This window comes from Glycine max, chromosome 6, assembly GCF_000004515.6.
Source record: "Glycine max cultivar Williams 82 chromosome 6, Glycine_max_v4.0, whole genome shotgun sequence".
Classification (NCBI taxonomy): Eukaryota; Viridiplantae; Streptophyta; class Magnoliopsida; order Fabales; family Fabaceae; genus Glycine; species Glycine max.
Genome location: NC_038242.2, coordinates 46,946,027 through 46,960,995, shown reverse-complemented (window position 1 = coordinate 46,960,995; position 14,969 = coordinate 46,946,027). Strand labels below are relative to the sequence as shown.

At 35.2% G+C, this 14,969-nt stretch overlaps 1 protein-coding gene and 1 pseudogene across 2 annotated transcripts; one reads left to right on the top strand and one right to left on the bottom strand.

Moving 5' to 3' along the window:
- The first annotated feature begins 243 nt into the window (after nucleotides 1-243).
- Nucleotides 244-4,563, top strand: LOC100306278 (uncharacterized). Of its 2 annotated transcripts, none has more exons than XM_041015965.1 (6): nucleotides 244-446; nucleotides 616-729; nucleotides 1,319-1,414; nucleotides 1,991-2,137; nucleotides 2,218-2,358; nucleotides 3,970-4,563. In XM_041015965.1, the coding sequence occupies exons 1-5, from the start codon at nucleotides 338-340 to the stop codon at nucleotides 2,319-2,321; spliced, it is 570 nt and encodes a 189-aa protein (XP_040871899.1). In that variant the 5' UTR covers nucleotides 244-337; the 3' UTR covers nucleotides 2,322-2,358; nucleotides 3,970-4,563.
- Nucleotides 4,564-7,818: 3,255 nt separating this feature from the next.
- On the bottom strand, nucleotides 7,819-14,229 carry LOC100786371 (ervatamin-B-like; annotated as a pseudogene).
- Nucleotides 14,230-14,969: the final 740 nt, after the last annotated feature.

Below are 14,969 nucleotides of genomic sequence, written 5' to 3'. Positions count from 1 at the left end.
AATAATCACACATGATATGCCTATGTGACCAGTTAAAGAATACGTAAGTAGATAACGGATTCTGACCAACGAAAGAAACTCAGACAAAACTTTTCAAATATTAGAAAAGGAAAAATTTATTAGGATAAAAAAAAATTTATCATAAAAAAAAACATAGTTATGCCAAAAATTAATTTAACAAAATTATTGCTAGGAATGTGACTCCGAGAACCTAACATCAAAGAGTTAAAAGTCAAGTCAAGTCAACAAAATCCCGAGCCTCGAAAATCGAGAGTGAAACTGGCTTCTCTCGCGGAGAGAAAGTGAACACCACACTCTCATTCATTCCCACAAAGACATGGACTTGCATTGCTTCTTCTTACGTTTCCACTTCGCATGTTTTCTTCTCTTCGCTACCGCCGCATGTTGCTTTTCACACCCTTCTCTCCTCGGCATACACCCTCTAGGTAGGTCCTCGTGTCCCCCTTTTGCTTCAAAACACCAAAGCTTGGATCTTTTCCCAAGTGGGAGTTCAACCCAAGTCACACGTTGCAGCTCCCACAAAACCATTTTTGCTCTTATTTGTATGTATATTTTGATTATCTTGATGAATCTCGAATTAGGTTTTGGGTGCAGATGAGAAATATTACAGCTCTGAGATGATCAAGTGCAAGGATGAATCGAAATCCTTCTCCAGAGACCGTCTGAATGACAATTTCTGTGACTGCCCTGATGGCACTGATGAGCCTGGTATGTATGCCGGATGATGAATTTTATGGCTGTGTTGTTTCCTATTTACAGATAATTCTATGATTCATCAAGAGTTGTGAGGGTGCTCGAGTTATAGTAAACTCCTTGGTACCTGTTTTCGATTTCTACGGATAAAAAAAGAAGATAATTTTGCGATTCAGGGAAACTTGAAAAGGACAAAGACTTTGATGCAGTTCCATAGGTATTTTAGTGCTGTTTTCTAAATAGTATTGGAGTTTTACTTCGATTATTTGCGTAATAAAGGCTTTCATTAATAGGTTACTGAGATTACCAAGGTGGAACTCCAATTCTGATTAGAGAGCAACATCAAAAGCACCTATAGAACTGCTTTTAAGTTTTGTCCCAATTGAAAATTTGACAAGAAAAGTATTTGATCATCTTAAGCCTTGGTTTTTAATGTCATTGACTTTTATTCTTTGATCTTATGCAAAATGTTGGTAATTTGATTGTTTCTCTAGGTTTCAATAATTTTTGTTACCTTTTCATGTACATCACTTTAGCAAAATCATGACGTGAATTATCATACCATTTATAACTTGTTAGGATGTTGTTGTTCATTTGACTACAGGGACTTCGGCTTGCCCCAACGGAAAATTTTATTGCAGAAACCTAGGTAGCAAGCCGCAGTTTATAGTTTCTTCTCATGTTAATGATCATTTTTGTGGTAAGCATTTTTTTCCTGTTTTTTTATACGTTGTACTTCTTTTTCCTGTTTCCCTATCTGAGTTTTGTTCAGGTCTGTTTGTTATAGCACTTTGCACATGTCTGTGGAGTTTTTCCAAGGCAAAAGAATGGACTAGAGATCTAAGTAATTACTAGTTACAACCTAAAGCCTAAAGACTTTGTGTTCTGAAAAAGATGGATAGTCAATGTCTTCCTTTGAAGTTATCTGGACAGTGAATTGCATAAACATTTCTTAATCTCCATATTTTCCTCTACTAATTGATTTGAATGGCCTTTATAAATGAATAAAATTTTGATTGACTTTTGGTGTATTGTCTCATACGGTTCTTGACCTGATTTAAACTCATTACCTATTTGAGATTAAATTATAAATAGATTTAAATTCATTAATACCTGAATTTAAGTTGCAACCAAGCTGGTTTAGCATTTCATATGAGCAATCTGTTTTCGCATAAATTGGCAATGGAGATTACTTTTCCTGGGGATCAAGATATTTAGGCCTGTTCTGCCTTCAACTTTGAGTTCCAATTCTAATTCTCATTCAATATTGCTGCAGATTGTTGTGATGGGAGTGATGAATATGATGGAACCATTTGTTGCCCAAACACATGTGTCATGGGTGGGAATGCTGAGTCCACGTTTAGGAATTGCAAGTCAAAAGCAAGTAAAAATGGAGTGAAGTCAGAGGAATCGGTTCATACTGGTAACTTATTATCCAAGAACTTCTTCCATGTGTTTAGAAACTTATAGGTAATTAATATAAATGGAAACTTCCTGGTTTAGGTTTGAAGTTGGTGATTATTCTACAAGTGATTCTGGTTATTTTTCTGGTATTTCTCTGGAGTTTTCGTTGCCGCACCAGATCTAGAAGGAGACGTTACCGGTGAATTGAAAGAGACCTTGCAGTTTACCTGGCATTAAACTGTGGTAATATTTTAAAATATTTTCTTCATTTTCCCTTTCTTAGTTCTTTGTTATCATGAGTTTATATACTTTTGAATTAGTTGATGTCAGGGTTCATTTCATTTAAACTTTCCATAGTATTTGATGAAAAACAGAAAGAGTGGGAACAAGAAGCATCTTGGAATTTATCACCTTTTTAATTTGTTTCCATTCAGGAAAGATATATAAGAAACCAAATATTGCATGCTGTACAACTTTAAGATATTAAACCTTTTTCCAAATATATGTTTAAATTGACTGGTTGTTGCTGTATCATTGAGGCACCAGGATTAAGTTGAAGAATATAGATAACATAGTTTTTTTCTATAATATGATGTTTCCCTATGACCATGGCAACCAAATATTGCATGCTGTACAACTTTAAGATATTAAACCTTTTTCCAAATATATGTTTAAATTGACTGGTTGTTGCTGTATCATTGAGGCACCAGGATTAAGTTGAAGAATATAGATAACATAGTTTTTTTCTATAATATGATGTTTCCCTATGACCATGGCAACTTTTTGTGGTTGCTTAATAGGTTTTTTCTTTTTTTACACATTGATGTCTTATTCTCTTAAAACTTCCATTGACAAAATAAATGGTTCATGGTAACATATAATTAATAGTTCTTTAGTATGCTCTATAATTCAAGACATGGATATTAGTTTTTTCTTTTTGTTATGGTGGTTTTGGCTTAAAAGATCATTGTTGTGTGTCGTGTGATAAGGCAAGCACAACAAACATGCTTATCTATTACTTGTTAATGTGGGAACCTTTTTTACAAGTACACGATATCACAACATTCTTGGTTCAGTTGGTTGCTATTTACTATGAATATGTTTAATTAAGAGTGGCATATTTCAATGCTCAGTGTATTGGTTCCATTCACATATATTTTTACATATTTTACATAGTAATATCTAAATGTAGTTATATGCTTGTTATTGTTAAATTAGACATGAGTGGTGTACATTTTTGTGCACATATCATCACATCATGACTTTTGTTATTGATGTACCAAATGAGTTGTGATTTTATAATTATGTGATATTTTTTCACCATTGGTAATGTTCCATTCTTTATAACATGATGGGGAAAAAATTGATACTTTATGTGATGAATGAGAGGGTGGCTGACTTGGGTTAGTTATTGGCACTGCTGAGTTCGGAATGGGAAAGAAAGGCATAGGAATAACAAGATGAGGAAGCCTTAACAACTCTTGTAGGACTATGCTCATTAGTACGGAAATGAGAATATAAGCCGGGGAAGGGATGAGAATAGGGGGGCATTGAGAATTGTTGTAGTCTCGTTTTCTGCATTCTGTCTCTTTCCCTTCTGACCTTTCGTCTTCTAACTCATACTATAGTTGATGTTTATCTCCATAATACTGATAGTGTGAATCAAATAATACACTACTCAATTCTGATACTCTTCTGTGTTTTCTGTTAACACTTCAATCTTCCATTACATTTTCTCAATCCCTGGCCTTATCTTTTCACTTCTCTCTTTCGTCATATTTATACTGTCTCTTTAGTCTTTATATGCCATATTGATCAAAATCTAAGTATCTTTCTGAAAAATCTCTGCAGGGTTTGATGTTTGTTATGGTACAAGGTGCTTCAGTACTATATTAATTTATAAACAGCCGTGGCTAGATCAACAATGCACCTATTTCTTCTTCATTTCTGTCCTTTTATGAACGTCCTTCAATTAGTCAATGATCATCATTATAAAAACTAGAGCAGGCTATTGGAGCACAACAGACTCAACGTTCTGGTTGTATTCCAGTTCCTCAAATCCTAGTTTCTCTCATTTGCATGGTTGGAGGCTTGAAGCAGCAATGTCTGTCTCATAGTCATTTTGTATCTAATATTTTACTGGAGGTGCAATCAATTGGATAACATCTTGATTCTTGATTGTGGGATTTGTAATATATCTATCTACTATCATATCTTAGTATAGTTGATCAGTTGGAGTCGAAGTTCTGAAGGGTATAGATTTAGAGTCACAACAACATTGTTATGAGTGCAGTTTGCAAATTCAGGAGTTTCTAAGGCACACTGATGAAATTGTTAGCATCACTACGATCAAATAGGGATATATACAAAGCTGTTGAGATTATTGATTTCCTGGAAACTCAGTTTTGCCCTGTTAGATTTGAAACTTACAAGGTAGTGGCCGAATAATTGTATTTGGTAAGTGTATCAAATCACTACGATAGAACAAAAGAAATTGTCAAACAAGGATTACTGTTATCAATTACCACTTCAACAAGTCTTGCAGTTTATGATATACACACGCCCACTTGGAAACAATTTGAGGAATTAATTGAAGTGGAAAATTAATCAAATTTGAAGATACTTCGGGCATTATTGGTGAGTGGAAGATGACTTAGATTTTCAATATAGCTCTTAGCTGTTAAATTATTGAGTGGACTAACTATCAATAGTTCTTAATGCTAAAATGGCTGTCACGTATTGCAATAGCTGTGTGGCATCTGATTTTTGGTGTCGTGATTATTTTTGTAAATCACAATCACACCACTGTTGGATGATCCTGCGCTGAGGCAGAGAAATATGTCGATTTGCCAAATATTTGGGAGTAAATATTTTAATAAACTCCAAGAATAATTAATTCATAAACTTCTAAATCTTGGGTTGTTATTCTTCAAAATCTATTAAAAAAATTACACACTACATTAATTAGCTGTAATTATAAAGTCAAAATAAAAAATACAAATAATTAAGTTGTTTTTACCTCTAAGCTATCTTAATAAAATCAATAACACCCCAAGCTTCAAAACTTCTGGAAATGAGATAAATGAAACGTTGTAGTTATGGAAAACAAAAGTTAAGAGACAGACCAAATTGTTTAAGTTAAAGGCAATACAAACTTGGGGTTTTATGCTGTGGGGAAATAAGAATCGAAAGAAGTGGAAGCCATGAAGAAAGAAGGGTGAACTATGCAGTAGTGATGCATCTTGGAGTAACTGTTTAATGAAGCTCGTTGGACATTGGTTCAATCACGCAAGGGGTTAGGACTTTGGAAGTTACAAAATGGAACAATAGTAAAAGTTTATGCAAGACTTAGGAGTTGGGAGGGGTAAAAATAATAAACAAAGGTAAATATATGTGAGTGAGGAGTGATGTAAATACTAAGATACTTGTATCTATGCTCATTCTCACTAACCAGATCTTCTTTGGCTGAGATTAATTATAGCATTCTTCATTCTTTACTTTTTGGTGATTCACATATTATGATATTTCATACGGTGATACTTCACTCAACATTTTTATTGGTCAAAACTCTCTACAGGTTAGAATCTTTCGTATATAATCTTTTTTGAGATCTCGACAATATGTTTCAACTACTTTTAGGATCAATGATTGTCCCCACAAACTAACACGACACTTTTCAGCGTGTTTTTTTTTTCTCAATCATGTTTTCCGGCAAAATTTCCAAAAGGTCATTCATCCCATAATTATTCCAAGTCAAACATGCTTAACTGTAGAGTTTTTATGTGATAGGCAATCAAAAATTAAATGCATCTTGTCAGTATAGGTAGTACCAATTAATTCTTTTAAGTAATCATCAATTGTACAGTCTTGTACCTGCACAACCTCTAGATGTCTCTCCCGATATGGTGTGGTTGAAGGATGAACCAGATGAAAGCTGGTGAACATTTAACACCCCGATAAATTACATCGGAAAGAGAGGAATCTAGAGGTTGTGCTGGTATGAGATCGTACAATTAAAGATGCCTTAAAGGAATTAATTGGTACTACTTATATTAACAAGACACATCTACTTTTTGATAGCCTATCACATAAAAACTCAACAGTTAAATGTGTTTAGCTTGAAGTAGTTATGAGATAGGTGACCTTCTAGGAAGTTTCTCAACAAACATGTGAATGAGGACAAAGTATGTTAAAAAGTCTTTGTTGGTTTGTAGGGTTAATCATTGATCCTAGAAACAAACAGAGTTGATTGTTGAGGTCTCAAAAATGACTACTTACGAAGAGTTTTGATCAACAAGAATGTTGAGTGAAGCATTACCATGTGAAGTGTCCTAATGTGAGAGCCTTCGAGAAGTTGACAATTAGAGACCTTACAAATGGTCTAAGAGCAAACCTCTTTTCTAATACGGTGTGGTTTGAGGACGAATCAGGCGGAAGCTGGTGGACATGTAAAACCCTAGACGAATCACGCCAAAATGAGAAGGATTCAGAGGTTGTGCAGGTATGAGACTGTATAGTTGAGGATGTCTTAAGGAAATTAATTGGTACTACCTATACCAACAAGATGCATATAATTTTTGGTAGTTCATTACTTAAGACTCTAAAGTTAAGCATGTTTGTCTTGAAGTAGTTATGAGATGAGTGGCATTCTAAGAAGTTTATTGGGAAGCATGTGACTGAGAACAAAATACACTAAAAAGTCTCATATTGGTTTATAGGGACATTCATTCATCCTGAAAGCAACCAAAACAAATTGTCGAAATCTCAGAAAGGAATGCTTATGAAGGGTTCTAACTGGTGGAGGGTTCTAACCAATGAAAAATTGAGTGAAATGTCATTATGTGAAATGTCATAATGTAAGAACCGTTGAGAAATTGACAATTAAGGATGTAACATTAATTATCAATAAAATTAGTGGATACTCCACACTAATATCATGTAACTAAAAAATCATTAAGCAGATAATCACCCTACTCATATATAATTTTCACAAGTACTCATTTATTACATTACCCATTTCACCCTTATTAATAAAGTGAAGACATATTATTGGCTTGATGCAAAGGAAGGCTTAAAGGTAGAAGGGGAGACGGGGGGAGAAAGAGGCCGTTAATTCAAATCCATCCTACTAACATTCTTAACAAAATTAACATTTGTTGATAAAAAAATCTTATTAATAAAGTAAATTGTTGTTTCAGGAACATGAAGTAACTTCATGTGCATTAAATGCATCATACACTATTATTTGGTGGGAGGTATTAGGTTATGCTTCTTGTGTCCTGTTTCCGGTTATCTTTCTGTTACTCCAGACAGTGATCAATGCTTGATACATGGTTTATTAACCTTATAATTGACTTCTCTTTTATTCCGTTCACCTCACCCAAATCTAAGAACATAGAGGGAGAAAATAGACAATTCAATGATTATGTTTTACTAATTATTCTTTTAGTACATATTTACTTCATATAAAACAAAACAACTCTTTTGTTTCTGATTAAAAAAAACAACTGATCTATTTTATCTCTCTTTTATACTAAACATTTTTTTCCTTTTGCCCGTAATTTGTTGCCCATATAATATTTTCTAATGTTTGAATCTGATTGTAGCAATGCCATACTTGAACCTCTCATGAAATTGCAGTGTACTTGAATTTCTTTAAGTGACGATTTTAATTCTACAACCACAACACTACACTACTTATTAATCCTTGAGGGGGTAACTAGCTTTCATGGCAATGCCACAAGTACCAGCTTTATCAAAAGCATCACGTTTCATTCTAATGTAACCAGATTCACCCCAGTCAGCACCCTATGAGTTCTTGACAGTTCGATACTTATCAAAAGTTCCTTTGTCGTACCCTACAATAGTCACACCATGATTGAGTTTCTTTCCACAAACACCAGAGAAAACACCTTGTGAATAAAGCTGAAATGCATAGCCTCCAGCATCAATTGCAACTGAGATAGGTTGATTAGCAGCTGCAACTTTAAGCATTGCCTCATCTTTAGAAGGTGCTCTTTCATACCCACTTATATTGACTGCATGATGTAAAGCTTTTTCCTTGTTGCATGAGCCATCTACCCCTTCATAAGGGTAGTCTTTGGAAGTGGTTAAACCACCATTCTTTTTTATGAATGCAAATGTTGTGTCCATTAAGCCACCTTCACAGCCTTGGTTTTTGTTGGTAGTTGATTAGATGATAGTTGATAGTTGATAGTTTTAGAGAATTGTTTTAGAAAGAAGGGTATGTCATTGATTCTTGGATTATCAATTACAACATACCAATTGCCTATTTATAGGCTCAAGTCACCAACCTCTCAATGGTGGTGAATGTTTCTACATTACTTTAGGTCTTTCTAGAGTTTTCATGATAGATTAGTATCATAATAGTTCTAGATTCTTCTATCTTATACATACACTTATAGTTCTAGATTGTTCTACCATATTCATACACATTATAGTTCTTGATTGTTCTACCATATTCATACACACTATAGTTCTAGGATATTCTACTATTTTCATACATATTATATTTAAGAATATTCTAGAAATTTGTAGCAATTTCAACACTCCTCCTTGATGCAAATTTCTGTGACTCCGAGCATAGTTCGTAATTCTTCAAATCTTGGTCTCGGCAACGCCTTCGTGAATATGTCTGCAATTTGATCTTCTGTTCTGCAGTAGTCGAGTTTGATCTCTTTAGTTGCTTCAGCTTCTCTGATAAAGTGATACTTGATTGCTATGTGTTTTGTTCTACTGTGATGAACTGGATTCTTCGCCATTGCAATTGCTGATTTGTTGTCGCAGTTGATTTTAGTAGGCTCATCTTTTTTTCTCCCATGTCTTCAAGTATCCTACGAAGCCATATAGCTTGACTTGTTGCTTCAGCAGCTGCCACGTACTCTGCTTATGTTGTTGATTGTGCTACTGTAGCTTGCTTCTTTGACGCCCAAGAGAACATTCCCGATCCTAGTGAGAAAGCATAGCCAGAGGTACTCTTCATGTCATCTGCCGAACCTGCCCAATCACTGTCGGTGTAGCCAAGTAATTCTGAGTTGGTTTTGATAGTATACCATATACCGAACTCTTTTGTTCCTTGTAGATACCTCAAAATTCTTTTTCCTGCTCCAAAGTGTATTTGACTTGGGCTTTGCATGAATCTTGATAGAAGACTTGTAGCATACATTATGTCAGGCTGTGTAGCTGTCAAATATAGGAGGCTTCCAATTAGACTTTGGTATTTGGATGCATTAGCTTCTGGTGCTCCATCATTCTTCTGTAGTTTCTTATTTGTTATGAGTGGAGTAGCAACAGGTTTGCAACCATACATCTTGAATTTCTTAAGTAAGCCTTCTATGTATTTCTTTTGCGAGATGAATATCCCTTCATTTCTCTGACTTACCTCTATGCCGAGGAAGTAACTCATCAAACCAAGGTCGGTCATCTCAAAGGTCTTCATCATGTCTTCTTTAAACTCCATCATCATCTTAGTATTATTTCCCATGTAGATAAGATCATCTACATATAGAGAGAGTAAGAGAGTGTTCTGACCTTGAGACTTGATGTAAAGTGTAGGCTCACTCTTGCTCCTCCTGAATCCTCGATCCATGAAATACTGATCGATTCTGCTATACCTTGCTCGATGTGCTTGCTTCAATCCGTAGAGTGTTTTTCTTAGTCTTAACACTTTGCTTTCTTTGCCTTTAGACACGAATCCTTGTGGCTGCTCCACATAGATCTCTTCTTCAAGTACGCCGTTAAGGAAGGCGGATTTGACATCTAGTTGATGGATACTCCATCCTTTTTGTGACGCAAGAGCTATTAGAGCTCTTATGGTATCAAGACGAGCTACTGGTGCAAATGTCTCATTGTAGTCAATTCCGGGTTGCTGTGAGTAACCCTTAGCTACTAGCCTTGCCTTGTGTTTCTGTATGGTGCCATCAGGGTTGAGCTTTGTCTTATAGACCCACTTAACCCCAATGATATATTTTCCATGGGGACGATTTACTAACTCCCATGTGTTGTTTTTCTCGATCATCTGTATTTCTTCTTCCATTGCCTTGACCCATACTTCCTGCTTTGACGCTTCTTCAAAGATTTCAGGTTCAAGTATGGCCAAGTTACATGTTTCATATATGTCCACCGAAGATCTTACTCGTCTTGGAGTAGACTCTGGTGATGATAGTTCTTGATCTTGTTGTTGTGGTGGAGGTGAAGGTGGTTCACCTGGGTCTTCTTCCTCAGCTTCTTCTTGAGGTAGTTGAGCGGGTATAAGAACATTCTTCTCCACTTTTTCTTCATCCCAATTCCAAGAAGCGTACTCATCAACTTCAACATCTCGACTGATGACGAGTTTCTTAGCTTACAAGTTGTAGACACGGTAGCCCTTAGAGATATTGTTATACCCAAGGAAGATACTTCGTATAGTCTTGTCTTCAAGCTTGTGCCTCTTCATGTTCGGAATATGAATGTAGCATATAGATCCAAAGACCCTTAGGTGCTTTGTTGATGGCTTCTTCCCGCTCCAAGCTTCAATTGGTGGCTTGTCTTTTACAGACTTAGTTGGATATCTGTTGAGTATGTAAACAACAGTGTAGACTGCTTCAGCCCAGAATGTGTTAGGTAGTCCCTTCTCCTTGAGCATCAATCTAGCCATTTCCATAACTGTGCGATTCTTTTTCTCGGACACTCCGTTTTGTTGAGGAGAATATGCGACTGTAAGTTGTCGCTCAATGCCTTCATCCTCACAAAATCTTTCAAACTCGCGAAAGGTGTACTCTTTGCCGCGATCACTTCTTAGTACTTTTATTCGTTTTCCACTTTGATTTTCAGCAAGGGCCTTGAACTTTTTGAATACTCCAAAGACTTCTGATTTTTCTTTTAGAAAATATACCCATGTCATTCTAGAGAAATCATCAATGAAGAGTATGAAGTACCTGTTGTTCCCATGTGATGGCGTCCTCATTGGTCCACAAACGTTCGTATGTATCAGCTCTAATAGATCTTTCACTCTCCATGCTCCGCTTGTTGAGAAAGGAAATCGGTGTTGCTTACTAAGGAGACATCCTTCACACACTTCATTGTTCTCCTTTATGCTTGGAAGATCTCTCATCATGTTCTTCTCATGTAACAACTTCAAGGCATGTGTGTTGAAGTGGCCAAATCTTTGATGCCATAGCCATGAATCATCAACTTGTACCTTTATGACAATGTTTGTTGCATATTTTAAATTTAGAGGGAAGCTTCTATTGCTCTTATTCATCTTTACTTGGGCTATCTCAGACCTTTTATTTTTGTTGTCTAAGATTTTGCATACACCTCCTTCAAAGTGAACTGTGTAGCCTCTCTCCATCATTTGGCCAATGCTTAGAAGATTTTCTTTTAGGCTGGGAACTAGTAAGACATCATGGATGAGTCGTGTACCTTTATCTGTCTCCACCATGACAGTGCCTTTGCCTTTTGATTCAACCACACTTCCATTTCCCAGTAGAACTTTGACTTTGACAGACTCACCAATACTTTTGAAAATAGTCTCATCCTAGGCCATGTGATTGCTACATCCACTATCCAAGTACCAGTTTCCTCCCTTTTCTTTTATTGAGTCTTGAGTGGCATAGAACATACATTTTTCTTGATCATGCTCCTCTGTGATATTAGCTTGATGCCTATTTTTGTTGCGACAATTTTTCTCTATGTCCCCAAACTTCTTGTAATGGTTGCATTGTGGCATATTACGGAACCAACAATTTTTCTCTGCGTGGCCTTGCCTTTTGCATATATTGCATGGAGGATTTTTATCTGTTTTGTTCTTAACGAAATTCCTAGAACCTTTTCTTCTTCTGGAAGTTTCTCCATAATTTTTCTTTCCTCTATTTTCTTTGTTTTGGGGCTGAAATTTAAACTTTGACTGGAAGGAATTTTCAATTGTATCTTTTTTATGCCCATACAGTCTTTGCTCATATGCTTCAAGAGAGCCCACAAGTTCTGTCTCTAATAGAGTGGACAGATCTTTGGTTTCCTCAATCGTTGTCACGATTGGGTCAAACTTTTGGGGCATAGTAATTAGAATTTTCTCAACAATTTTCTTGTCAAGAATATCTTCCCCAAAAGCTCTCATTTGATTAACTATTTCTTTAACTTTAGAATAATAATCTTTAACTGTCTCAGACTCCTTCATCTTCAATAGTTCAAAATCTCTTCTTAGAGATTGAAATTTAACGGCACGTACCTTAACACTTCCTTGAAACTCCTCCTGCAATGTGTTCCACGCTTCTTTGGCAGTCTTAGCTCCCATAATTCTTGGGAAAATTGGATCAGTCACCCCTTGTTGCAAGGTGAACAACGCCTTTGAATTTTTCTGTTTATTTTTCTTCAACTCTTTTTCTTGAGATGCATTAAGAGCTGAAGTATCCGCGGGAATGGTGAAGCCTTCTTCTAATATGTCCCATAAATCTTGAGATGAAAAATATGTTTCCATTTTAACACGCCAGAAATCATAATTTTCACCATTGAAGATAGAGATAGAAATAGTTGACGATTGAGTAGTGTTATCCATAGCTTAGAAAAATATTATTAGAGTGGGTTAATAGTACAAAGGAAATTTTTGAAGTAGTTGGGAGGATTTTGGAATGGTAGGTAGGTAATATAACTACGCCCAATGTATGATCGAACGTAGCTCCGATATCACTGTTGGTAGTTGATTAGTTGATAGTTGATAGTTTTAGAGAATTGTTTTAGAAAGAAGGCTATGTCATTGATTTCTTGGATTATCAATTACAGCATACCAATTGCCTATTTATAGGCTCAAGTCACCAACCTCTCAATGGTGGTGAATGTTTCTACATTACTTTAGGTCTTTCTAGAATTTTCATGATAGATTAGTATCATAATAGTTCTAGATTCTTCTATCTTATACATACACTTATAGTTCTAGATTGTTCCACCCACCATATTCATACACATTATAGTTCTAGATTGTTCTACCATATTCATACACACTATAGTTTTAGGATATTCTACTATTTTCATACATATTATATTTAAGAATATTCTATAAATTTGTAGCAATTTCAACAGTTTTCATCTTCAACATCATAGTCTACGAGTTCTTGCTCAGAGAGAGAAACCAACTTCCCTGATTTTATTTTGTTGATTCTTTCCACAGCAGCCACTACTGAGAATGCCCAAAAACTGCTTGCATGAAGACATAACTTGAAGAATTTAATGGTATTTTTTTTTCTATCGGCAAATATTAATTATTAGTTTGTTAATTTTTGTTAGTAGAAGGATCGAACCTGCAACCTTTTCCTCCTTTCCTTCTTTCTTTACTAGTCAACCAACCTTATATCTCTGAAGTTAATGGTATTGTAATTTGTAAGAATGTTCCTTAAGTTATGTGAAATTTCAGGAGAAAACCATGTGCTATGCTACTTGTGAAAAAAACTAAGTTTATCAGCAATGACGCTTTGGTTTGCTTTGCTTTTTTAAAGGATCTAATTTACTTGTTCAGGCTCCAAAATCAATGGTGACCATGTTGAAGATTCACATGAGAAATTATTAAAGGAAAAAAAATTGTCTAGTGTATAACATAGCTGAACTGCATAATTTGTGAAATTGAGAGAACATACTTTGGCACCCCTAAAACATGCACTTTTTATTTCAAGAAACTTTACCACAATTGCCTTGATCCTTGATGTCAGTTACTGCTCCTTCCTTCCTCCAATCCTTGCTTTATGGAAGATTCCCATGTTCATGATACTTGAATCTTGTGTGTGGAATCAACCTAGTTGCAAAACCTAGATAAGTACTTACAAACTCTTCATTAGTAAGATCTGCAAATTTGTTGTCTGTGAGATTGTAGGAATTCTTTTGAGACTTTTTGCACCCTATGTACTCAACATTTGCTTGGTAAATGACAAAACGGATCTCCCATTCTTCTTTATCTTCGTAATTTCAACCATTTTATTTAAGCCATCTATCAAACCTCACCTTCATGGCTTCTAGGTTGGATGAATTATTCTTGTGGATTGGAGGACATTCACTTGCACTTATCCATGTGTTACACAAAATAAGAAAATTGAAGATAGTGTAGGTTAATATGGTAATTGTCATCATGGCTTTTTCTCAAAGCAAATGGAGAATGGGAATTTGAATTCATATTTATCATAACAAAATCATATTTTCTGTTCTTTAAGAGGCGTTTCAGACACATAAGTGCTTTCTTGTGTTCATGTCCTTCATGCTTGAGTTTTAACAAGGCAAGGCTTTTTATTTAACTCTTCATTTTCTCTGCATGGCCTTAAATTAAGATGTGTTACGTGTAGGTCATGGACTACTTAAGGTTTTAAAAGGCAAAATATACTATATAGTTTATATGTGACACATTTGAATGTTAGATATAGGTCTTGTCATCAATTCAGGAAGTTTCAACTTTTTTTATCGACAAATTTAATTGTTACTTTTGTTAAATTTTGTTAACAGCAGATCGAATCCACGAAGTTTAATTGATGTAGAAGTTTGGTATTTCAAATTGTACATGCAAACGAAAGTTTCAAAAACATTCCTCCTATATATACAAGAAGCGAGTTTCTTAACAAAGGACTCTTCATGCAGATAAATTATTGGATATATAATTTGAGAATACTACAAAAATAATTGGATCGATGGTCTAGAACTAGTACTACTTATCTATGGTTCTAGTTAATTAGTTTGATTTTTAAATGATGTGTAGCTGAATTTTATTAACTTTCTGATAAATTAAAAAACTTGACATCACATCTGCTGAAAATTAACTAGGACTACAAACACCTAATAGTCTAGATACTTTAGACCATCCAATAATTTCTCATGCA

What these genes read in the sequence shown, in the direction of transcription:
- LOC100306278 (XM_041015965.1), top strand. Translation starts at nt 338, where the DNA reads ATGGACTTGCATTGCTTCTTCTTACGTTTCCACTTCGCATGTTTTCTT. An exon ending in TGTTAATGATCATTTTTGTG is followed by an intron (nt 1,415 to 1,990) that starts GTAAGCATTTTT and finishes ATATTGCTGCAG; the next exon opens with ATTGTTGTGATGGGAGTGAT. An exon ending in AGAGGAATCGGTTCATACTG is followed by an intron (nt 2,138 to 2,217) that starts GTAACTTATTAT and finishes TTCCTGGTTTAG; the next exon opens with GTTTGAAGTTGGTGATTATT.